This window comes from Anomaloglossus baeobatrachus, chromosome 5, assembly GCF_048569485.1.
Source record: "Anomaloglossus baeobatrachus isolate aAnoBae1 chromosome 5, aAnoBae1.hap1, whole genome shotgun sequence".
NCBI classification, from domain to species: Eukaryota; Metazoa; Chordata; class Amphibia; order Anura; family Aromobatidae; genus Anomaloglossus; species Anomaloglossus baeobatrachus.
In genome coordinates, this window is record NC_134357.1 from 190,308,353 (window position 1) to 190,335,124 (window position 26,772).

The 26,772-nt window shown below is 46.4% G+C and overlaps 1 protein-coding gene across 1 annotated transcript; it reads right to left on the bottom strand.

Annotated features, from left to right (window-relative positions):
- Nucleotides 1-1,034: 1,034 nt before the first annotated feature.
- On the bottom strand, nt 1,035-25,902 carry PPIF (peptidylprolyl isomerase F). Its single transcript, XM_075349057.1, has 6 exons — nt 25,705-25,902; nt 20,575-20,605; nt 5,959-6,047; nt 4,127-4,223; nt 2,616-2,691; nt 1,035-2,498 (listed from the first exon to the last, which is right to left on the bottom strand). The coding sequence occupies exons 1-6, from the start codon at nt 25,882-25,884 to the stop codon at nt 2,363-2,365; spliced, it is 609 nt and encodes a 202-aa protein (XP_075205172.1). The 5' UTR covers nt 25,885-25,902; the 3' UTR covers nt 1,035-2,362.
- Between the last annotated feature and the right edge of the window lie 870 nt (nt 25,903-26,772).

The following is a 26,772-nucleotide window of genomic DNA, read 5'->3' on the forward strand; positions in this document are numbered from 1 at the left end:
CTAATGTAAGTCAATGCAAAAAAAACCGCAATCGGCGTTACAAAAGCCGGTTGCGGTTTTTCTGCAGAACGCCGTATTGTGCCGCAGAGCAAAAATCCGGATGTGTGAAAGTACCCTTAGGGCTGCTTCTCACTTGCGAGTTTCTCGCAGTAGAGCAATGCGAGAAAATCTCGCATTGGAATCGGACACATGTTAGTGAATGATTCAGCTCTCATCTGCGCTCCGACAGGTACGGAGGACACCGGGGGGGTGGGATGGGGGGGGAAATATGGGGTGACCTGGCAGGACCTGGGGAGCAGTTTTCTGTCATATGTGTCATAGCACATTCGACAGAAACCAGAGGAAGAAGGGTAAATGTGTTCGGCGCGCCGGTGTGCGCGTGGCCATCTTGGATTTTCGAGAGGGGGGGGGGGGGAGGCAACCTTTGGCGACACCGGGGGACTGGAGGGGACCAGGGAGGAGATATCTCTTCTGACATGTTTGTTTATGCCAGATAAATCATTTTTTACCGGCGCTGCCATTTAATGTAACCTGATCACCGGTCATCAGGTGAGCAGGGACCGGAAAAACCGGCCTGAATCATGATCTCCAGGGTCTCAGCTACCCCCGGCAGCAGAGACTCCGGAAATTTTCCGACTCTGGGGGGCGCTAGACCCTTTTTTCCCCAACCGCCGTTAAAAAGCGGCGGATCGGAAGTAGTACCCTAATTTGTCGCCGTTAAAAGGCGTATCGGTGGTCGTTAAAGGGTTAATTTAAATAACTGGTGTATGCTTCTTAAAAGAAGAAGTGGTGCATCTCTAATGATTCAATTACAGTAAAATGTTATGGGATGTAAAATGCCTTCTTTGTCTCCCTAAATAATTGTACAAGTATGGCATGCAAAATAATCTGCACCTGACCTAGAAGAAATTACATTTCCCTCTTGTTACTTTTCATTGAACGTCCTGTTTACAGTTAAACCACAAGACATACAAGTATACACACACACGAAAACACCACAATTGTTTTTTTAAACAAGCAAAAAAGTATTTTATTGAAAACTACAAATATTTTGCTTACAAAAAGTGAATTTGGGATATCCAAGTTTTGTTCATAAACAAATAAATACATATTTCTCATCAGTGTACAAAACATTTTACATATCTTCCCAGTCATGACAGCCACAAACGTCAGCCTTAATCTAGAGGAGAACCAAAGCCTCACTTTACTGTACCTTCCCCCACATTTACAACAGACAGAACTGCTCATCTCATGCCAGTGACAGATCAGGTGACAGTGGGTACACTTGCTATGGCATGGAGATTAAACCCAGACTTCAACATGTATTGAAAAACACTGCATACAACAGAAGCATGATGTTTAGGATTGTCACCCAGTATAGTGGCCACATGAGAGCTCCATGTACTGGGCATACTGGTCTTATTTGAGGTGCAGGAACCCCTCCGCTCCCATCCCAAGCACCACTGGGGAAGATTAACATGTTACAAGATGAAATCTGGAAATTAATGGTTTGAGGTAACATGTGCCAGGATTACTAAAAAGCACCCCCTTCTGGTGGTTTTAAGCTTTCCTCAGAAGGGCAGCAGACATCAAGTGATCACTGGCATGATCGTTAAATCTAAAAATATATCATTTAGTGGGATCACACTTAAACTTATCTACCCGTAATTTTCAGTACCAGAAACACTTGTGTGAAATGCTAGAATATATTTCACAGGCTTAGCCAAGAATCATTTAGCACACCACCTATTACTTTTAGGGCCATACTCATAGCACTCTACAACAAGGACCCATAAGCACAGGGAAAAAAAAAAAAAAAGTCTCCATTTAAACCTGGCAATAAACCTGCTCACAGCTTGAGAGGTAATCTCCATGTAATCTGCTGAGCAATGCTTCGCTGTCTGCCAGGGCATTAAATGTTAAAGACTATAGCTGCTTCAAAAGAGGACAAGTAAAATTCAGTAGAAATGTGACATGATAGCCAATGACATCTAATTACAAATAGTAAACCTACTGCAAGCAATAGTAAGCACTGGAGCCACTCCAGTATTATAACAATCCAGTTGTATGATTTCATGAATTAGAGGAAATAACAGATAATCCATAAAAACTGTACATGTTCAATCGAGGATCAATTGCAAATCCATCCAGTTATTTTAATATATTTAGTTCCTTTTAAATCCAATTTAGTAATGAGGAGGCTTCAGTAAACTTCACGTTCTTAATCTTCCTCTCCCCACAAATATAAACAGGCTCAGTATCACGCTTGTAGTTTGTTAAATACTCAAATTACTTGAATACATTTCAAGCAAAATTTTTTACATCCAGAAATTCACAGCAATAGTGGTGGAGAAAAGCTTTGTTAATCAAGTTCTCCGCAATCTGAGATAACTAGTTTTTTGGAAGGACGTCCAGTCTTGCTGCCAAGAACTTCCATTTTCTTTATAACCTCAAAGCCATCTTTAACATGTCCAAAAACCACATGTTTTCCATCCAGCCTGCAATGACAAAGACAGTAGGTATAGCTAGGTATTTGTAAAATAAAAAAAAAAAGTTTATACAAGTTCTATAATGGTGCGTACAGGTCAAAAGACCAGGTAGAGGATTATACTCACCATTCAGTTTTTGTAGTGCAGATAAAAAACTGAGACCCATTGGTGTTCGGCCCTGCATTAGCCATTGAGAGGATACCTATACATAGGGTGGAGGAAATATAATTACTACATTTAGATGTGGTACATTCAGATAGAGGCGTTTTATAAATATCAATTTTAATGTGAATCCACTGCCAAGTCTGCTCACAGATTTGTAGCAAATCTCACCATTTACTTTATGCATAGTCTTCCTCATTTTTATAGATTTCCTAAGCAGTGTGTGGATAGGGTTTTGAAAACCCTTCTCCACATGTATTTATTTATAAATCTGCAACAATTCGGTCACATCTGAAAATGAAACTTACTGATTTGTCATTTTATAACAAGCCAAAATATGGAGATTGGAGGGAAAGTTAAATGAATAAAGCAACTATGCACAATTTATTGTACAAGGTGTTGTGACAACTCCACATCTCAGGATGCTGGTTTACTGCCAATTACCAGGGTACGTCACTGCGTTCACAAGTAAAGCAGTGGCTATCCATTGCAGCATCATGTTCTAATGTGCACAATGAGTAACAGTCTGTGTAGCAGAGGACAGTAGCATGTGCTTTAGGGTACGCCCACACGAGCATATGAATCAAACGAGTGCAATGCGAGAAAATCTGATATTCAATGAGGGAGGGCAGATGGTCAGCTTTTTTCTCATCCAGACTCTGGATGAGAGAAAAGTCGCAGCATGCTGAAATTGTCAGTGAGAGCCATGTCACCCACACAAGTCTATGGGTGCAAGTGAAACATCAGACTGCACTTGGATTATATCTGTCTGCAGTGGGATAATTGCATCAGCTGACAATTGAGGAGATGGGGGAAGGGGGGGTGGGGTGCGGGGGGGGGGAATTAATCCCATCCTCTCCTCCACAACTCTACAACTGAATGACACTCGGCTCATGCTGGAAGCACAGCAGAAGCCGAGGGTCATTAGCAGGTCGCATCGGATATTATACGTTTGAGTGGTGCTTTTCTGGTTTAATTTTAATAGCAGGCAGCTCTTGCATTGCTCCAAGATGCAGACAACGAAAAGGAGCCAAATATATATCTGCAGTTTGCAGTGATGACTTGTCCAAATTTTAAAACAGCTTTCTAAAAGAGAATCTGTCAGCAGGTTTTTGCTAGCTCATCTGACAGCAACATAATGTAGGCAAGGAGATAGATTGTTTCAGAAGGGCTTCAGCCATTTATCTGTGAGAATCAAAGAATTTCGATTCATACAGTAGGGCTGCCGCCACCCACACCAGACTCTCTATAGAGATTGTGCATTGACTGAGATGTCAATCACAGAAGGGGTGTGTCCATGCACACCAGTTTCTAGTCCTGTAATGGTAATTAACCCTTTAGTTTACTGTAAAGCAACACACAAAAGCTTAGATTAACTCTTACAGCATGCTGTCCTCCACTTAAATAACCTCCCGCTGACAGATTCCCTCAATGACAGATTAACTTCACTGTGAACTACATAGATAGCCCCTTACCTGGTCCAGTGTGTTTCAGATTAAAGTTCTCATCAGAGAAACGACTTCCATAAATAGATTTGCCGCCAGTGCCATTATGGTTTGTGAAATCTCCACCCTGCATAAAGACACATTTTTACTTATATGCTGTAATAAAGAGGCTACATTAGCATTATATATGTACATTAAAAAAAAAAAAACTTGCAGCAATGAATGTCAGGCAGTTGTTGTGGATGCAAAAATGATCATGAAGTGCAAATCATTAGTGCATCTACAACTACAGAGTAGAGCGCGAAGGGGTTCTGGGGAGGCACACCTTAGCCGGCTTTACAAACAAGGTTCTCTCTGAAATGCTAGGGTTTCAAAAGTAAAAACATACCAGACTGTACTCTGATCTATGCTGCATGTGGCTCTGATCTATGCTGCATGTGGCTCATGCTCCACTCTTAGGCCATGTGCGCACTTTGCGTTTTTTCATGCGTTTCCGCAGCGTTTTGAACGGCAACGTTTTAATGCCAAAATGCATGCGTTTTGATTTTCAAGCAAATCTATGGGAAATGGGGCTTTCTTGTGCGCACAATGCTGTTAAAAAAGCAGCGTTTCAGTTGCAGAAAATTTGTCAACTCAGCGTTTAAAGAAGCAGCATGTCAATTGTTTTTGCCATTTTGGCAGCGTTTTGCTAACATTAGAGTCAATGAGAACTTTCTAAACGCATCCAAAATCAAATTCTAGCATTTTACATGCTTTTTTGATGCAGAAAGCTTGCATTTTTGACAAAATAAACGCATGCGTTTGACATATTAAGGGCATGATATGTCTCTTTACACACACACTCCGACTATTTACATAGTTACTTAGGTTGAAAAAAAAGACCTAGGTCCATCTAGTTCAACCTTCCTCCACCAATTCTACATTTGGTCACTTAGTCATTTATAACCAACAATGTTGTGTGTACTGAGGAAATCCTCCAGCCCTTTTTTAAAAGCTGTTATAGTATCTGCCATTACTACCTCTTGTGGTAGTGTATTCCACAGTCTGACCGCTCTAACTGTAAAGAACCCTTTCCTATTTAGCTGTCGGAATCGCTTTTCTTCCACTCGTAGCGAGTGCCCCCTGGTCCTTAGTACTGTCTTTGGAAGAAATAAGTCATGTGCCAGTCCTTTATATTGACCACACATGTATTTATACATATAAATGAGATCTCCTCTGAGACGTCTTTTTTCTAAGCTAAACATAGCTAACTTTTTCAACCTGTCATCATATGGGAGGCCTTCCATTCCTTGTAGTAGTCTAGTTGCCCACTTTTGAACTGACTCCAACTTCTGAATGTCCTTTTTAAAATGTGGACCCCAAAACTGGATCCAATATTCCAGATGTGGCCTTACAAGTGATTTATAGAGGGGTAACATCATTAATTTAACATTATTTTATACATAAATATTAGAACACAGTTATTTTCTTAAAATTAGCTATTTTGTTTGATATTAATGATATTTCTAAACTTTTTTCCCCATAGTGTTTGAATGTTTAAACTTTATTTAGTGTATTTGTATTCAAAACGCATCTGACTTTCAGCAATGAAAAAGCATGTAAATCGCGGTAAAAAACGCGGCCAAAACGCATGCGTATTTTTAGCGTTTTTGTGGTCAAAACCAAATTTGCCAGACAATTTCTGCCAGAGGATGCGTTTACAACTGCAACTAACTCAACGCAAAGTGCGCACATAGCCTTATACATACTCTTTTCACTGATCAAAAAAATAACTGTTTACCTCAGTAAAACATTGGTTTGCTTCATAGGTTAGTTATGAAACTGAGAAACTGGGAAAAACTAAAAGATGACAGATTACATACCTGGCACATAAAATTGGGAATTACTCTGTGAAAAGTGGATCCTTTATATCCAAAGCCCATCTCTCCAGTGCAAAGGGACCGAAAATTTTCTAGGGAAAAAAAAAAAACAAAAAAAAAAAACCACATTAGTTTTAAACACAAAAAATAAAAAAAAACAAAAAAAAAAAAAAAAAAAAAAAAAACACAAACTTGGGGCCAAACTTCCCAACAACCTCATCCTCATAACGAGGATGCCAAGTCTTCATATCCTAACAGAACAGACTGCAAAGCTCTTGTCACAAGTCTCTAACACTCTTGACAATGTTTTCAGAGAAGTGAATTATAGACATTCCTTATTTTAGTCCTCAAGAGCCACCAACACATCATATCTTGAGGATTTCCTTAGTATTGACCAAGTGATGGAATTAAGAAAATTCATAAAAAAAACCACAACCTGTTTGTGACTAGAGGACTGGAGTTAGGGCGCTTTTCCATCTCCGATTTCCTGGTGAGAGTGCGATCCAATAAAATAAACATATATATAATCCGAGTCTCAGCTCACGTGTGTGTAAAAAACCAAAACACCGCACTCGCATGTTATGCAAGTGCAGTGTACGTAAAGACAGACAATGGAGGAGATGGAAGAAAAGTGCTCCCTCCCTCTACTCTGTAGCTGTGATGCGATCGCAAGAAGTGACAAAAAAAAAAAATATATAAATTATAATTATATATTAAAATTTATAAACAATCCTGTTGAGAGAGAGAGAAAGACCCAAGACCAGCACTTGCTTTAGCTGACCCACTCCATCCATGCAATACATGGGTCAGTCATTCTAAATTGCAGCATGAAAATATTAAAAAAAAAAAAAAAAAAAAATGTATTTCTTGCATATACACCTTTACTATACTCCTGTGGTTTGGGATCATTGTCTTGTTCGAAGACAAATCTCCATCCCAGTCTCCAGTCTTTTTGCAGACTCCCAACAGGTTTTTGTCAAGAATGGCCCTGTATTTGGTTCCATCCATCTTCCCATCAATTTTAGCCATCTTCCCGATCCCTGCTGAAGCAAAGCAGGCCACTCTTCCATAAAGGGCAGATTTGTGCAGTGTACGACTGCTTGTTGTCCTATGGACAGACTCTCCCACCTCAGCTGTAGTTCATCCAGAGTGATCCTGGGTCTCTTGGCTGCATCTCTGATCAGTCTTCTTGTTAGAGATGAAATTTTTGAGGGACGGCCGGGTCTTGGTAGATTTGCAGTGGTATGATACTCCTTCCTATTCAATATGATTGCTTGCACAGTCCTTCTTGGGATGTTTAGTTTTGGAAATCTTTTTGCAAATAAATCCTGCTTTAAACTTCTCCACAACCGTATCACGGACCTGCCTGTTGTGTTCTTTGGTCTTCATGATGCTCTCTGTGCTTTAAACAAAACAGACTATCACCAAGCAGGTGCATTTATACGGAGACTTGATTACACACAGGTGGCTTATATTTATCATCAGTCATTTAGGACAACATTGGATCATTCAGAGATCCTCAATGAATTTCTGGAGTGCGTTTACTGCACTGAAAGTAAATGGGCCGAATAATATTGCATGCCACAATTTTCAGTTTATTATTTTTTACAAATATTTAAAATAAGCAATAAATATCATTCAACTTCACAATTGTGTCCCACTTGTTGTTGATTCTTCACTATAACATTTCAATTTTTATCTTTATGTTTGAAGCCTGAAATGTGGGAAAAGGTTGAAAAATTCAAAGGGAGCTGAATACTTTTGCAAGGCACTGTAGCTGACAGTTGTTAAAAAGTTAAAACATTATAAAACATTGATGGAGTACATTATAATTACCACAAGACATTCTAATCAAAGCAAGGTGATAATACGAGTAAATTGACCCTGATTGAAGGTGCGCCTCCATATCAGAGACCTTACATAGCAATAGAAGTACAAATATTTTCCATGCCATATCAATAAAAATCTGAGTTTGACATAATCCATGATCATGGAACACATTGGCATCTGTGGGTAATACTGCAAGTGATGGTAGCTGGCATCCAGCAGGAGCACAATATCTCCCAGAATTAGGGATGTATCATTTATGTGCGGCATGTATAGAATGCTGGAAGGATGTTTGGCGAGATCGCGGCCATGTTGTTTCTCTAGGTCGTTTCTGGAGGCCATATCGCTTTCAGCAGAAATGAGGGCTAAAACTGGATTAGGACTGAATAAGGCTGCTTTCACACATCAGTTTTTTTGCAGTGCCGCACAATCCGGCTCAAAAATCTATGCAACGGATGCGGCGAAAAAAACGGATCCGTTGCATAAGTTTTTCCATGCGTCCCGTCCGTTTGACTGATTCGGCTTGATATGGAGCATGCGCAGTTCAAAAAAAACGCATCCGCCGGCCGGATGCGTTTTTGCCGCAGGACGCCGCAATCCGGCGTCCATAGGCTTGCATTGTAAATCCGTTTTTTTCCGCCGCAGACAAAAACGTTCACTTGAACGTTTCATCCGGCCGCCACATTGGTTAAATATGCCGCATCCAGCAGAAACCGGACGCAACGCAAGGCCATGTGGCACAATCCGGCGCTAATAAAAGTCTATGTGGAAAAACCGCACCCAGAGGCAAAAAAAAAATAAAAAAAAAAACGGATGCGGTTTTCCCGCAAAGCGCCGTATTGTGCCACACAGCAAAAACGGGATGTGTGAAAGCAGCCTTAATCAGCAGTCCTCCTCTCCGTACAGTGGAAGTAGAAGTGAGGGGTTCGATAGACCTCTTAATAAAATCTCCTCCACTAAGTGTTTCCTGATGCTTTAACCCCTTCACCCCCGGCCACTAAAACACCCTAATGACCGGGGGATTTTTTGGAATTCTGACCAGTGTCACTTTGACAGGTTATAACTCTGGAACGCTTCAACGGATCCTGGCGATTCTGAGATTGTTTTTTTCGTGACATATTGTACTTCATGTCAGTGGTAAATTTAGGCCGATATTTTTTGCGTTTATTTGTGAAAATTTAGGAAATTTTGCGAAAATTTCGCAATTTTCAAACTTTGAAAATTTATGCCCATAAATCTGAGAGATGTCACACAAAATAGTTACTAAACAACATTTCCCCACATGTCTACTTTACATCAGCGCAATTTTCGAAACAAGATTTTTCTTCGTTAGAAGGGGTCAAAGTTTATCAGCAATTTCTCATTTTTCCAACAAAATTTACAAAAGAATTTTTTTTAGGGACCACATCACATTTGAGGTGACTTTGAGAGGCCTAGGTGACAGAAAATACCCAAAAGTGACCCCATTCTAAAAACTGCTCCCCTCACACTGCTCAAAACCATATCCAAGAAGTTTATTAACCCTTTAGGAGCTTCACAGCAACCAAAGCAATGTGGAAGGAAAAAAAATGAAAATTTTACTTTTTAAACACAAAAAATGTTACTTTAGCCATAAAATTTTCATTTTCACAAGGGAGAAAAGAGAAAGTACACCATACAATTTATTGTGCATTTTCTCTTGAGTACGCCAATACCCCATATGTTGTAAAAAATCAATTGTTTGGGCGCACGGCAGTGGTCGAAAGGGAAGGAGCACGATTTGAATTTTTTGAACGCAAAATTAGCTGCAAAATTAGCTAATTTTTTTCCTGAGTACGACGATACCTCATATGTGGTGGAAAGTAATTGTTTGGGCGCATGGCGGGGCTCAGAAGAGAGAGAGCACCATTTGAGAGCAAAATTGGTTGGAATCATTAGCTGACGTAATGTTGCATTTGGAGACCCCCTGAGGTGCCTAAACAATGGAGCTCCCCCACAAGTGACCCCATTTTGGAAACTAGACCCCTCAAGGAATTTATCTAGATGTTTAGCGAGCCCCAAGGGTCTCCACAGAAGTTGATAATGTTGAGCCATGAATACAATTTTTTTTTTTTTCAACACAAAACTGTTACTTGAACCAGGTAGATTTTTTTTCACAAGGGTATCAGGAAAAAATGTACCATAAAACATATTGTGCAATTTCTCCTGAGTACGGAGATACCTCATATGTGGTGTAAAGTAGTTGTTTGGGCGCATGGCGGGGCTCAGAAGGAGCACCATTTGACAGCAAAATTGGTTGGAATCATTAGCGGACGCCATGTCACGTTTGGAGACCCCCTATGTTGCCTAAACAGTGGAGCTCCCCCACAAGTGACCCCATTTTGGAAACTAGACCCCTCAAGAAATTTATCTAGATGTTTGGTGAGCCCCTTCTACCCCCAAAGCCTCCACAGAAGTTGATAACGTTGAACCGTGAAAATTTTATATATTTTTTTTTTAACCACAAAATTTTTGTATCAACCAGGTAGCTTTTTTTTTTTTTTTTTTAAACGGCATCAGGAAAAAAACGCACCATAAAACGTATTGTGCAATTTTTCCTGAGTACGCAGATACCTCATATATGGTGGAAATAAAATTGTTTGGGCGCATGGCGGGGCTCAGAAGAGAAGGAACGCTATTTGACTTTTCAAACGCACAGACGTGGTGCACTGATCGGCCGCTGCAGGACGCACGTTCGGATGAGATATAAAAAGCGTTGGGGATACGAAAAAAAAAATAGTCACGCCAAAAATTGAGCAGGGATGCCGATCCGTTATGTGCATCCCTGAATCCCTGATCAGCGCTTGGCGGGACGGATGCGATACAAAAAGCATCGCGGATACGGAAAAAAGTCACGCCAAAAATTGAGCAGCGATGCCAATCCGTTATTTGCATCCTTGATCAGTGCTCGGTGGGACGCACGGACAAATGAGGTGTAAAAAAATGGACAGAATACAGGAAAAAAAAAAAAAAAAAAAAAAAAAAAAAAAGCTAGACTCACAGTACCCAGAGGATTAGCAGGAGGATCACTTACCAGAAGACCTGCAGGAGGAACAGAAGGCAAGCGAGATAGACAGCTGTACAGGAGCAGCAGGCAGGATGTTGGACAGATCAGCAGAAGACAAAGGAAGAAGGACCTAGCGATGGAGGCAGATGTGATCGGGCCAGTGAAGACCTCGGACGATCCGGTGAAGGCAGGTAAGAGGATGTCGAGGGGAGAGGGGAGGGGGAGAGGGGAAAGGGGAGGGGGAGAGCAGAGGGGAATACCGGAGAAGCAAAGAAGGAAGGAAGCAGAATAGAGATGACAGATGAGGCAGGCAGATTGCAGGGGGAGCAGATCGGGGCGTGGGGGGGGGGGCGGCAGATTGCAGGGGCCACTACAAGAGCGTGCAGGGGTCATCGCGGGAGCGCGTACGGGCTGCAAGGGGAGCGGAATACTCATGTGGAGCAGGAGCGGTGACATCAGCGGAGGCAGCAGCGGTGGCGTGGTACCAGAAGTACCAGCCAGTGCACGATGCAGACATGTTGTGGGAGGGCTTCCCAGACCAGCACAGACCTGGGGAGGGCGGCCACCTGCAGATCAGACCGCCCCACTGCACACTGATTGGAGAGACTGCGCGTCATAGCACGATCGCTCCAATCAGTGCTGCAGGGGCTGGGGGCGACATGTTTGAGATCCATCTATGATCTGCTGTAGCTGCTACAGCATCTCATAGCAGAATCTCATAGTATCGCACTAATTCTGGCATTATTTTTGCCGAAATCGGTGCGAACGATGTGGTTGGCGGTTCAGATTTGAACAGCCAATCACATCGATCGTCTATAGGGGGGTGGCGATGCCACCCCCCCATGGGGTCAAGCAAAGATCCCCTGCTGTAAGAAACAGCAGGGGACATCATTTGAAAGCCATTGCTATGGCCACGGCAATCAAATGAACTTTAGGCAGTAAAGTTTTGTCCCTGGTCGTTAAGTCACGTTAAAATAGGACGTAACTTTACTGCCCGCGGTTGTGAAGGGGTTAAACATACCTACAAATCCTGAAGAGGGCAAAAATAGCTTGGTTGCGTTATCCTATGTAAGCCAGAGTAAAGCCCCCGTCACATTTAACGACTTACCAGCGATCCCAAAAACGATGCGACCTGATAAGGATCGCTGGTAAGTCGCTGGGAGGTCATTGGTGAGATGTCACACAGTCAGACCTTACCAACGATGCAGGAACGATGAGCAACCTGTATAGAAAGTCATTGTTAGGTGTCAAACACAGAGATATGTCCTGCCCAGCAGGACATCACCTTTGAAGAAAATAATCCAGACCCTTCGGCAACAACTAGCGATCTTACAGAGGCCTGATCACTGGTAGGTGTCACAACGAGATCGCTGGCAAGATCGTTACTGCATCACTGAAATGGTGACGCAGCAACGATCTCGTTGTGTGTGACAGGACCTTAAAAGCAGAGTACTTTTCAGGTGCTCGAGAAAGCTGGGTGGTCTGTGCGCGCTAATGTATGACTCAGTGTAGGAGTCTCGCTGACCTATCAAAATTGCGAGTGGTCACCGCAAAACATGTGGTGTGCATGCGAGAACTGGCTGTAGGGTGCCCTTTGTCAGCTTATTGAGATAGGTGACTAGACGAGAGAGAGTTCTCCTTACAGTAGCTTCTGGAGGCACAGGTGTCGCGAAAAAGTGGTGTTTGTAACAAGTTGGTGGCGATGCCGTTTAATGACAGATTTGATTACCTAGAACAGTTAGGGGTACTTTACACGCTGCGACATCGCTAGCAATTGCTAGCGATGTCGCGTGCGATAGCACCCGCCCCCGTCGTTGTAACGATATGTGGTGATCGCTGCCGTAGCGAACATTATCGCTACGGCAGCATCACACGCACATACCTTGTCAGCGACGTCGCTCTGACTGCCGAACAACCCCTCCCTCAAAGGGGAGGTATATTCGGCGTCACCGCGACGTCACTAAGCGGCCACCCAATAGAAGCGGAGGGGCTGAGATGAGCGGGATGTAACATCCCGCCCACCTCCTTCCTTCCTCATTGCCGGCGGCCGCATGTAAGGTGAGGTTCCTCGTTCCTGCGGTGTCACACGTAGCAATGTGTGATGCCACAGGAACGACGAACAGCATCATACCTGCAGCAGCAACGATAATTGGGGATAGGGGGCATGTCACCGATTTTGAACGTTTTTTTGCGACGATTCAAAATCGCTCATAGGTGTCACACGCAACGACATCGCTAACGCGGCCGGATGTGCGTCACAAATTCCGTGACCCCAACGACATTGCTTTAGCGATGTCGTAGCGTGTAAAGCAGCCTTTAGGCTGTTGGCCAAGTGCTTGTTTGACAGTTATTCCCCGTCTTGCCTATATATTTTACTACAATTTGAAGTAAAGCAAGTATGCTTCTCTACTGCATTTCAGCAGCTGTTACGTAGGGCATTACCGTAAATAGGCTTGTATTTGGTCCATGGCTCCTGGGATGCAAAAGTCACCCAATTTTATAAAAGGGAGTTCTTCCAACATTAGATATTACATTATGGATTTAATACTATTTAATTATATATTGGGGTATTGCATAAAGGCAATACAAATATGATTTTAATAAGTCTTACAACTCCAATCTATATCCCCAATAGGACATGTGAATAGCATAAAAGCTAGCTCTCTATCTGGAGTCTCGGCACATGGACCAATGGAGAGCAGCTGATTTCCACAGTTGCTTTTAAACACCTGTCAGCACAATTTGCATGTGGAATTAGTGGTATAGGTTTTGTAGACACCGGATGTGCTAATTATGGGAAATTTAGTAGAAAAACCATGTGCAAGTGTGGCTGGAAAAGCACAAAGTTTGTCAGTTTGTTTAAAAGAACTGAGAGTCCTCAGTAGTTGATACCTTTTAATGGCTAACTGAAAAGATGGTAATAATTGCAAGCTTTCGAGACTACTCAGGTCTCTTCATCAGGCATGGTATAACACAAAATCTGAAGAGTCACATATTTATACACAACAGGACATAGAATAGCGCAGTGAAAAAAGAAAAAAAAAAAAAAAAAACACCAAGTCCTGTGAAGCAGAACTATCACTATGGCAAGGGGGAAAACCGTTGTGGCCATAAATATTGTTGTGGTTCATAGATAAGCAGTGTGAAAGTTTTATTGTCCTCTGATTGGGGTCTGGTCCGGGCTGTGATGCCCCCGGATGCTCTGAAGAGCACATTTCTTAATTGATTTAAAAAGACATCTGATGAATCTGATCCCTAAAGGACTCTGGATTGCAAACCCAATTCTACATACCTACAACACCCATTATGCACAAAACCTTTGTTACAGGACTTCTGAGAGACTAAGGAACCACCTTTTGCGTGTCTTCTACAGCATCAAGAGTAAAATCCAGAGGGAATTTGAAACACAAATGAAGACACTTCCAGAAAGCACAGAGCAAAAAGTACAACAATACTACTACAGACTACGAGCCCTTCTGATCCACAACAAGGAAAAGAAGCTACACAGACTGCGCCTCAATTCTGGACTTAATACAAACAGGTTGAAAACAAAGCCAAAAACCTAACAACTTGGACAACCACTCCATTCAAGACACAAAATCATCTAACTGTTATCAATCTCTCGGATTATAAACCCAATAAAGTGGAACCTGCTGTGCTTTCTAGGGGACTCTCATTTTGTCCTGCCAAAGCTATAGACAAAACTGAACTCTGCAGCGACATGGAAGATACTTCAGGAGACTACGCCTGAGGGAATATTTTAACAATGCAGAGGATTCGGAATCCACCCAGACTGAAGGAAGATGGATCTTGACAAACAAGAAAAGATCAGATTGGACACCTGCACCCGGACGCAACCCTCATTTGGATACCTACATAGACACTTTCAGACATTTGGTAAAATCCAGTATCCTAGACACACACAGGAGGCAACCATCCAGGGCCGTATTTACCATTAGGCACCCGTGGTCCGGTGCCTAGGGCGGCAGATTGTGAGGGGCGGCACCTTCTGGCAGCAAAAAAAAAAAAAAAAAAAAAAAATTTTTTTTTTTTTTTTTTGTGGCCGCCGAGCACAGGGAGCTGATTGACCCCGGAACTGCCGGCGCCTGCACTTCCGGGGTCACAGGCGTGCACCAATCAGCTCCTTCCTCTGTGCTGCGTCCACTGCTGCGTGGACGTCACATGCAGAGCTCACAGCAGGACGCCGCGGAGGACGTGATGGAAGCCGGTGTCAGAAGAGGATACTCACGTGAGCCAGGAAGATGGCGGCGGGCACTGGAGCAGGTAAGTGGATTCATAAGGAGCGTGGGAGTGTCTCTAATGCAGACCGGAGATCTGCGCATGCGGGGGGGGAGGCGGCAAAGGCAGATACTGGAGGGAGGCAGAGGCTGAGACTGGGGGGAGGCTGGAGGGAGGCAGAGGCTGAGACTGGGGGGAGGCTGGAGGGAGGCAGAGGCTGAGACTGGGGGGAGGCTGGAGGGAGGCAGAGGCTGAGACTGGAGGGAGGCAGTGGCTGAGACTGGAGGGAGGCAGAGGCTGAGACTGGAGGGAGGCAGAGGCTGAGACTGGAGGGAGGCAGAGGCTGAGACTGGAGGGAGGCAGAGGCTGAGACTGGAGAGAGGCAGAGGCTGAGACTGGAGAGAGGCAGAGGCTGAGACTGGGGGGAGGCTGGAGGGAGGCAGAGGCTGAGACTGGAGGGAGGCAGAGGCTGAGACTGTGGGGAGGCTGGAGGGAGGCAGAGGCTGAGACTGGGGGAGGCTGGAGGGAGGCAGAGGCAGAGACTGGGGGGAGGCTGGAGGGAGGCTGAGACTGGGGGGAGGCTGGAGGGAGGCAGAGGCTGAGACTGGGGGGAGGCTGGAGAGAGGCAGAGGCTGAGACTGGGGGGAGGCTGGAGAGAGGCAGAGGCAGAGACTGGGGGGAGGCTGGAGGGAGGCAGAGGCAGAGACCGGGGGGAGGCTGGAGGGAGGCAGAGGCAGAGACTGGGGGGAGGCTGGAGGGAGGCAGAGGCAGAGACTGGGGGGAGGCTGGAGGGAGGCAGAGGCAGAGACTGGGGGGAGGCTGGAGGGAGGCAGAGGCAGAGACTGGGGGGAGGCTGGAGGGAGGCAGAGGCAGAGACCGGGGGGAGGCTGGAGGGAGGCAGAGGCAGAGACTGGGGGGAGGCTGGAGGGAGGCAGAGGCAGAGACTGGGGGGAGGCTGGAGGGAGGCAGAGGCAGAGACTGGGGGGAGGCTGGAGGGAGGCAGAGGCAGAGACTGGGGGGAGGCAGAGGCAGAGACTGGGGGGAGGCTGGAGGGAGGCAGAGGCAGAGACTGGGGGGAGGCTGGAGGGAGGCAGAGGCTGAGACTGGGGGGAGGTTGGAGGGAGGCAGAGGCTGAGACTGGAGGGAGGCAGAGGCTGAGACTGTGGGGAGGCTGGAGGGAGGCAGAGGCTGAGACTGGGGGAGGCTGAGGCTGAGACTGGAGGGAGGCTGAGACTGGAGGGAGGCTGAGGCTGAGACTGGGGGGAGGCTGGAGGGAGGCAGAGGCAGAGACTGGGGGGAGGCTGGAGGGAGGCAGAGGCAGAGACTGGGGGGAGGCTGGAGGGAGGCTGAGGCTGAGACTGGGGGGAGGCTGAGGCTGAGACTGGAGGGAGGCTGAGGCTGAGACTGGAGGGAGGCTGAGGCTGAGACTGGAGGGAGGCTGAGGCTGAGACTGGAGGGAGGCTGAGGCTGAGACTGGAGGGAGGCTGGAGGGAGGCTGAGGCGGAGACTGGGGCAGGCTGAGGCTGGGGGGAGGCAAAGGCTGAGACTGGGGAAGAGAGGCTGATGCTGAGGGAAGATAGAGGCTGATGCTGGGGGAGAGAGGCTGATGTTGGGGGAGTGGGAGAGAGGGGCTAATGCTAGAGACAGAGGACAAGGGATGAGGGATAGTGCAATGACAAAATCGATTGGGTGGGGGGAGTGTAAGGACTCAGAATAAGAGGGGGCAGCATTGGGAGCTCATTGTGAAGAAGGGGCAGCATGTGTGGGATCAGTATGGAGTGGAGCAATGTAGGGGAGTCAATATCAAGAGTGAGGTAGTGTGTGTGTGGGGGGTCTCAGCATAAGCGTTAGTGTGGTGGTCTTAGCATGAGTGGGGCAACATGAAGGTCTCATTATGGAAAAGAGGAAGGCAGCATTAGGAGCTCATGGAGAGGGACAGCATGCATGAGACATTGTGAGAAGGGGGCAGCATGCATGGGACACTGAGGAGGGGGCAGCATGCATGAGACATTGTGAGGAGGGGGCAGCATGCATGGGACATTGTGAGAAGGGGGCAGCATGCATGGGACACTGAGGAGGGAGCATCAAGCATGAGACATTGTGCGGAGGGAGCAGCATGCATGGGACATTGTGAGGAGGGAGCAGCATGCATGGGACATTGTGAGGCGGGAGCAGCATACATGAGACATTGTGAGGAGGGGGCTGCATGCATGAGACATTGTGAGGAGGGAGCAGCATTCATGGGACATTGTGAGGAGGGAGCAGCATGCATGGGACATTGTGAGGAGGGGCAGCATGCATGGGACATTGTGAGGAGGGAGCAGCATGCATGGGACATTGTGAAGAGGGGGCAGCATGCATGGGACATTGTGAGGAGAGAGAAGCATGCATGGGACATTGTGAGGAGGGGGCAGCATGCATGGGACATTGTGAGGAGGGGGCAGCATGCATGGGACATTGTGAGGAGGGGGCAGCATGCATGGGACATTGTGAGGAGGGGGCAGCATGCAAGGGACATTGTGAGGAGGGGGCAGCATGCAAGGGACATTGTGAGGAGGGGGCAGCATGCAAGGGACATTGTGAGGAGGGAGCAGCATGCATGGGACATTGTGAGGAGGGGGCAGCATGCATGGGACATTGTGAGGAGGGGGCAGCATTCATGGGACATTGTGAGGAGGGGGCAGCATGCATGGGACATTGTGAGGAGGGGGCAGCATTCATGGGACATTGTGAGGAGGGGGCAGCATTCATGGGACATTGTGAGGAGGGGGCAGCATGCATGGGACATTGTGAGGAGGGGGCAGCATGCAAGGGACATTGTGAGGAGGGAGCAGCATGCATGGGACATTGTGAGGAGGGGGCAGCATGCATGGGACATTGTGAGGAGGGGGCAGCATGCATGGGACATTGTCCTCACATCATGCTGCTCCCTCCTCACAATGTACAGATCATATTTCATAATCGAGGAAGGTGTGGTGCATATACAGTAGTTTATAAGGGAGGGCAGTGTGGTGTTTATTAGGGGCAGTGTCACAGTCACAGTATATAAGTGGGGACGGTGTGGTGGGAATATTTTATACTCATGCTATGGTTTGATGTGCCTGTGGTGATTCCCATTGGGGGGGGGGGGGGGGGGTTCGTTTCTTATTGATACTTTTTCAAGTGTTTTACAGAGTAGATCTGCCTTAAACAGATGTCGTGTGCGAAAACTCAGTTTTACGTTGTCACTAAGGGGCGCGACCACTTAAAGTGCCTAGGGCAGCATGAAGGCAAAATACAGCCCTGCAACCATCCAACATCAGTGCCCAGGAGAGAAGGGCCATAAAATCTTTGAAAGCCAACAAAGAAATCATCATTAAACCTGCAGACAAGGGGGGTGCAATAGTCATGATGAACAATCAGACCACATGAAGGAAGCACACAGACAACTGATGGACACACGCTACTATAAAAAAAAATTGGAGTTTGACCCTACACAGGACTATTACAAGGAACTTAACAAGTTGGCCTCGTCTGCCTGACATATCCATAACAACTGATGAACGGATACCGGTCAGTCCAAGGGGTACTTTGCAGATTGCGACATCGCTACTGCCATCTCATCGGGGTCAAATCGAAAGTGACACACATCCGGCGCCGGTAACGACGTCGCAACGTGTAAAGCCTAGAAGCACCGATAAACGATCGCAAAAGCGTCGAAAATCGGTGATCTGTGTAGTGTCGGTCATTTCCATAATTTCGCTGCAGCGACAGGTACGATGTTGTTCCTCATTCCTGCGGCAGCACACATCGCTGTGTATGAAGCCGCAGGAGCGAGGAACATCTCCTTATCTGCGTCCCGCCTGCAATGAGAAAGGAAGGAGGTGGGCGGGATGTTTACATCCCACTCATCTCCGTCCCTCCACTTCTATTGGCCGCCTGCCGTTTGACGTCACTGACGCCGCACGACCCGCCCCCTTAGGAAAGGAAGGAGGTGGGTCGCCGGCCAGAGCGGCGTCGCAGGGCAGGTAAGTGCGTGTGAAGCTGCCGTAGCGATAATGTTCGCTACGGCAGCTATCACAAGATATCGCATCTGCGACGGGGGTGGGGACTATTGCGCTCGGCATCGCTACAAATCGGCTAGCGATGTCGCAACGTTCAAAGTACTCCCAAGAATAGGCACATTATACATGCTTCCCAAAATTCACAAATCTGGAAACACAGGAAGACCCATCATTTCATGTGTGGACACCCTCACTGAACAAGTCTCTGGATGGGTAGAGGGTATCCTTAAACCCTTGATAAGGGATACAACCAGCTACATCCAGGACACTACTGACCTATTGAAAAAACTATCAGCAATAGGTCCTCTACCAGAGGGAACCATCCTTGCTACCATGGATGTGGAATCCTTGTACTTGAATATTCCACACCAGGATGGATTAAATGCTTGCAAAGGTTTCCTGGAAAATACAGGAATTGATGCCAATTCTGTGGTAAAACTTACAAAATTCATCCTCACCCATAATTACTTTGCATTTGACAATAACATTTCTACAAGAGACTGGGACTGCAATGGGAAGCAAAATGGCACCACAACATACAAATCTTTTCATAGCCAAGCTTGAGTGTGACTTTTTATCCTCTAGTCCTATCAGGCCTCTGGCCTACTACCATTACATTGATGATGATATTTTAATAATCTGGATAGAGTCTGAGGAACAGCTGAAGACCTTCCATGAACACTTTAATCAGTTTCATCCCACCATCAACCTAACACTCAACTACTCCTGCACTGATATCCACTTCTTGGACACCACCATTAAACTACGGAACAATGAAATAGAGACATCCCTGTACAAGAAGCCAATTGACCGTCCAACATACCTGAAATGGGACAGTTTTCATCCAAAATACATAAAAAAAAAACAAAAAACACTATAGTGTACAGTCAGGCCATCAGGTACAATCGGATATGTCCCAACACTAGAGAACTGGAGAACAGCTGATGTTACCGATTAGCTGCAGCAGACGATATCGTAGGAGACGTCTGCTGCAGCTAATCGGAGTAAGATCAGCTGTTCTCTAGTCCTGTTGTGACCACGCGCGCTCCTGCGGTCACAACAGATCTGAAGAAGCGAGGGCGCGTGCGCCGCCCTCTCATGCACCATAATACTGTGGGCTTCAGAAACATGGCGCCGGAGATGAGTGCGGGGGGGGGGGGGGGGGAATACACGTGCATAACCCGCCCGGACATTTGCAGCAGAGGTGCACACATCAATCAAAAAGTGCATGAATTTTCAAACTTTATAAAGTTGAATTTCACAGCCTAAACACCCGAGCTGCCCACTAATGGTATGCACACAATGTGCCTGATAGTGCTGGCTGCACCTTATACATGAAAATCCTGATGTTTGGTTCCCTTTAAGTAAAGAGGGTCTCATGGGAAAAGAAAAAAAAAAAAAAAAAGTATCATAGCTATCTCCATTTGAAATCACCATTTCTATGCAGGACTCACTTTCTTGATGTTCAGCACAGATTAAACTTACCAGCAGTTTTTGGCACCACATCTGCTTTCAACTGCAAGAAAAAGAAATGATAAAACATGTAATTTATGGAAGAATATGCAATTCACATAGAAACCAGATATGACATGCCTTCAGATAGTGATGTAGTCATGTGCAGTGCACATTATCAGCTACAAACAGTAGATGTGGCTATTTTTGTTCCTGTTATGAGCCGACAGCAATAAAGCTGCATGCCAGAGCATGAAACATGACTGCATCCAAGGACTTCCTGCACAGCGCAGAAGAGGACAGTCTGCCTTTACAGGGGTCGGATTACAGTAATATAACACGTGAGCCATGTCTCTGCTCCAAGCATGACCAGCGTTTACACTTTTTTTAGTGGCAATTAATAGCCATTATTAGAACAGCAACACACATTTGTCAAGCCCTTATCTACAGCCTGCAGATGGCCAGCTATCATGGAAAGCTTGGGACAAGTTATCAAGTTATATGAAGTAACTTCATCCCATGTAAAGAGAGCTCCACTTGATTGATGCAGATGGCTACGGTCTCATCGCTGGTATATACAAGTTATCACCTGCTTTATGGACTGGCAATTGCCAAAATGGGAGCTTTCATTAAGGGCTCATTCACATGACCGTTCCGTTTGTCCTTGTCAGTTCCTGTTTTTTTTGCGGACCCATGGACAGGACCATTACACATCTGGTATCAACCCCATATATTACCCAGTTTGCCACCGCACCAGGGCATTGGGATGAGCTGTGGCAAAGCACCCAGATTGGCACATCTAATGGATGCGCCACTTCTGGGAGGCTGCGGCCTGCTAGTCTTAAGCTGGGGGGGGGGGGGTCCATTAGGGATCTCCCTAGTCTGAGAATACCAGACCACAGCTGTCCGCTTTACCTTGGCTGGTAATCCAATTTGGGGGGGGGGCAGGGGGGGACCCCACGTCTGTTTTTTAAATTATTTATTTATTGGCTAAATACAAGGCTAAGCATTACAAAATGCTGGGGGGTGGGACATTATATGTCTATTTATTATCTATCCATATATCTAGCTGCTTCCGTGTTTTGCAGTCCGCAAAAAAAAAAAAAAAAGACGGAAGGCACACGGATGACACACGGCCCATATAACGGAACGGATGTCACACGGGTGCATCCGTGAAAAGAAAAAAAAACAAACACGTGTTTTGCGGACCACAAAAACAGAACTGTCATGCGAATGTTGGCATCTTAGATATACTGTGCACAAAGCCTAAAATGCAGCTGCTTGATGGAAGATTTTCTCGCTTTAAATTTCTAGGAACTAGGTGGGGGGGGGGGGGGGGGTTGGGGAGTTGGCATTTACCCTTCATAAAATTACAATTAACCTTAAAAGGGAATCAGTCAGTTGGATCTACCCTCCTATACCTTCTTTATGGATATGTAGGTCATGGGACGCTGTATAATGATGGCTGTGATCCAATGTCTTATTCCTGAGAAACGTTTCTCTCATATGTAAATGAGCCGTTAAGATTTATGTGCCGTCTACAGTCCCCCTCCAAGAATGTGCCTCCATAGAAAATAAATGAAAGTGAGCATGAATGGTGTGACACGTAATGACTGACAGTCTGCTCTCACTGCAGAGGTGTGTGTGATTATAAGGCCGGTATCACACATCCGGTTTGCTGGATCCGTCACACTCCAGTACAGTGCAATACAGTACAATGGCATCGCGGCAAGCTTTGGTCACAATCTGTCATGTGACCGGAGCTTGCTGCGATGCCATTGTACTGTATTGCACTGTACTGGAGTGTGACGGATGCGTCAAAGCAGCGAAATGCCGGATGTGTGACCCAGATCTTCAGCTTCCATCTCACATGCAAACAGAGTTGCAATATTCTAGCAATACAGCAGAGCTGTGAGAGCTGCAGGTGTGTTTGTAAGGAGGCAAAAGTTCCGTTCTGCTGTGCTGTGTTAGGCCGGTTTCACACATGTGGCTTTTCGACGGTTTGCCGTTTCCGGCACACGCCATTACAGTGTATACAGTACAGTGGCAGCGCTGTAACTTCCGGGTCACATGCTCCTGTCACATGACAGCATGTGACTGGAGCTTGTCGTGCTGCCACTATACTGTATACACTGTAAAGGCATGCGCCGGAACCGGCGAAACACTTGTAACTCCTCCTTTCATGTAAAATTAAAGAGTTAACCACTTCTTGAACATCCCCTATTCATTCCCCCAGTCACACCTGTAAAAAAAAAAAAAAAAATCCTATAAACCCCTGTGATGCATTTTGCAGTTCTAGCGATGTATAACGCGTCGTTCACAGGGCCCGGGTGACACTCTTATGACACGCAAGTCCCACTACCTAATAAGCGTCAGCTTCCTTCTCCCCTCCTTTGGACGTTTGAGCAGGAAGTCAGCGCAGCGTTCACATCCTGCTCAAATGTCCAAAGGTGGGGAGACAGACACCAGGCGCTGATTGGTCACAGAGCTCACGTGTCATAGCGGCTTTAAACATCGCTAGAACCGCGGCCGCACTGGCGAGAAGTATAGGCTTTTTTATTTTTACAGGGGCGAACAAGGGGAAGGAGTAAGGGTTGTCCGAGTAGTGGCAACCTCTTTAACTCGAGGCAGATTCTTGGATCAGTGTCCGGCCTATAGCTTGGAACAACTCATTTACATATAGGAAAAACATGGATTTCTCTGGAATAAAATATTGGATTCCAGATATCAAGGTAGAATTTTATTCAACTTCCAATGACCTACATGCCAATATAGACGGCTTAGGAGGGTTGATCCTACCCACAGATTCCCTTTAACAAAATCAATGACTAAGGCTGGCAGATGCTAATCTATAAATCTGAACGGTAGGAACCAGAATGTAAATTATGTAACAAAACCTTAGTCAGCGACTTATGCAGCTAGTGTCACACACCCATAACTTTAGCCAAAAGTTTAGAAACATTGTTTCAGTTTCTACATTGGCAAGTTTATGTGGGAACCAGAACAGCTTCCATGTTATTGTTCCTCACCTTTGCCAAATCTTGAGCAGCACATACCCTTGTCACATACGGATACACGGTACCGTCACATAACTACACAATCTCCATGCTTGGTCCTACCGTGTTTTTCCAAAAATAAGCCCTCCCCCAAAAATAAACCCTAGCAGGGATTTTCAGCATTTTCGGAGAAAGGCTTAAATATAAGCCCTCCCCTGAAAATAAGCCCTAGTCGCGGATCAATAATGAAGTGTCCGTGCAGCTAAAAAAAGTTACAGATACTGCAGGACACTTCATTATACACAGCGGCACCCGGCAATTACACTCACCCGATACTGAGCGGCAGGACCTGCAGTGATCACACACCCGCACACATCAGCTCTCACACACACAATCAGATCTCACTCACACACAAACATCGGATCGCACACACAGTCAGATCGCACACAATCAGATCGCACACACACTCACCTCATCCAGCGACACCGATCTCTTCTCGCCGGGAGAATCCTGAGAGGCAGTGCGGTGCAGCGCGACGAACAGGACCTGCGGTGGACACGTGACTTGCTCTCATTCCCTGCTGCTGGATGTGATGTGTGTGTGCCTGCGATCGGCCGTGTGTGTGCCTGCGATCGGCCGTGTGCCTGTGATCTGCTGTGTGTGTGATCTGCTGTGTGTGCCTGCGATGTGCTGTGTGTTTCAGCGTGTCAGCTAGCAGCAGGGTGGGGTGGGGGGGTGGGGGGGGTGTCGTTTTTTTTGGGGGGTAAACTTACCCCCAACCGTGTTTCTCCAAGAATAAGACCTCCTCCAAAAATAAGCCCTAGTGCTTTTTTGGGGGGGGGGGGGTATAACAACTCATATAAAAGCTGGAATGGCATCCATGTCGGTTCCCACCCAGCTTTCCTAAAAAGCTGGAATACTAAAGTAGGTGCTGAAGGGCACAGCTCAGTGACATTGAAGGGTTTTTAAAGCGTTCTGTAAAGCCAGAACAGGCATTAGTCATTTTAGTCATTGCATGTAATATCCAGTACGTCACTACTGTTTACTGTTCAGCAGATACGTCTACATCAGACTAATCCCATACACGTCACCAACGTATAAAGTGTGTTTATTGGGATGGGTCACATAGTTTCAATAGTATGGGAACTTACAGACTAATGAAACTATGTACATCATTACATTGGAGATAGAAGAGTATGGACAATATGCAAGAAGTGACAAATATGTGGAAATGTCTTATTTAGCAGTCCTGTAAATATTTACCACAGATCCCGCTTATATTGAGGAATATGTGCGTTATATACAGGAGGCGTTTGCAGAGGGAGGCCCACACCGTCCCCTGGTTACACATAATGGGAGCACTGGTGCTGAGCCCATCAGTAAACACAGTTCTGCCAGCTGCACACTTTCCACTGGCGGTCAGCCGTGTACATGGCTGAACTGGATGTAAGGTCACATGTACACCTCAGCTAGCAAACACCATGACCTTGTCTGGGGGAAACAGGACTGACCAGACAGACATGTCACCCTGCACATGGCACAGAGGATTAGTACAGAATATACAGCACGTCCCCTGCCATTACCATCAAGAGTGCACACTGCCCCGCCATTCCAACCTGGAATACAGGGTCACAGTCAGGGGAGCGTCCATGCAGGAATCAGGGAGGATGGGACATTGACTCCACACTCTCTAGGACATGGCCCTCATGCCTGCGGGTCACCCTGTAGATGCAGATCTTGGCTCCTATAGCTGTACAGTATGGCTATGGTCACCACGCTGGGACTGACCATAGAAGTGTCCAGTTTCTCTAAGAAACCTGCAAGGGCCCATAGATCCACAAGAGCAGTGCGGTCCACACTAGTTCTGCACTGACGCTGCCCAGATATGATGAACCATGATGGGTTAGTGACAAATCTAAACTGATATGGCAAAAATAAAGGAGCAGATACAAGAGCGCAGTACAACCAGCCCAACCTGTGCCAGGACAGCAGGTCACTCACATCCCGGCTCCCTATAGGGGGCGCCAGATAAGCCTGGTCACTTCTCTATTCATTCACATGTAATAGCTGCTGCTGGCACTAGATGGCGCCACATATGATCCCCAATAAAGTACAGGCAGATGACAAGCACAGCACGACCCTAGAAAGTGACAAGACGGACACTTACCTCTAAGACAATGCGCCCAAGTGGCTGGTTGTCGGCGACTATGTCCATGTATACCACCGGGTTCTCTTTCCGTGAGCTCCGGCAGCCATCACCAGCGCTGCTGCACGGCCTGGTGGAGGCAAGTGACCCGGATGCAGACCGGCAGATCCTCAGCAGTACACGACTGGAAGACGACAGCATGATGCAGGCAATGTGATCTGTAAGTCATGCCGGGCGGGGATATATACTCTGCGCACAGCGACACCAGCGGCCACTTCTGGCACTGCAGGGCGCACACTTATCTGACAGGAATTCTGACCAGACAGAAACGTGACAGGACGCAGTGTCCTGAGGTGACAATGTGCTGAGGTGACGGGCATGTCGTGTATTTACTCCTCTAGTAAATGGCGCCTACCGAAATGTGCCACAACACCAGACACCTGATTCTATGCACTTTTCAGTGAAGAGCAAATTAGGGTACTTTCACACTTGCATTGTGCGGCATCCGTTGCAATCCGCCCCCTTGAGGAATTACGGTAACCGTTGCAGGAAACCGTTTATTCCTCATGGGCTTCTATTAAGGGCGGATTGCAACGGATGGTCTTGGGTTGCGTCCGCCCCGCAGCGCATCAGTTGTTTTGTCGGTGACCGGCAGTGACCGTCGGGCGGAAAGAACGCTGAATGTAGCGTTTTTTGTTAGTGCAAAAAAACACACTCCGCAAGATTCCATCGGAATCCGTTAAGAGGCATAATGAATGTTTATGGTGCTGGATTCCGTCGCCATACATTTGGCGACAGATTCCAGTGCAGGAATCTGTCACGTTCTACTGAGCATGCTCAGCATGTCCAACAGAAAGTTCTAAATCATTTAAAATCACTCCTGGTCTCTCTCACACTGTCGGTCTCTCTGTGGGTCGGTCTCTCTTTGTCGGTCTCGCTCTCTGTCAGGCGGTCTATGGGTCGGTCTCTCTCTCTCTCTCGGTCTCTCCCTCTCCCCCCTCTCTCATACTCACCGATCACTGACCGATCATCGGCGCAGCGCTGCACGGCTGTCACGCTGATCTGGTGGCTTCTCCTGCTTTTGAAAAT

Coding starts and splice junctions, on each gene's coding strand:
- PPIF (XM_075349057.1), bottom strand. CDS start 25,884: ATGCTGTCGTCTTCCAGTCGTGTACTGCTGAGGATCTGCCGGTCTGCA. Junction 2,692..4,126: donor TCTGAAACACACTGGACCAG/GTAAGGGGCTAT, acceptor CCCTATGTATAG/GTATCCTCTCAATGGCTAAT. Junction 2,499..2,615: donor TGCACTACAAAAACTGAATG/GTGAGTATAATC, acceptor TTGTCATTGCAG/GCTGGATGGAAAACATGTGG.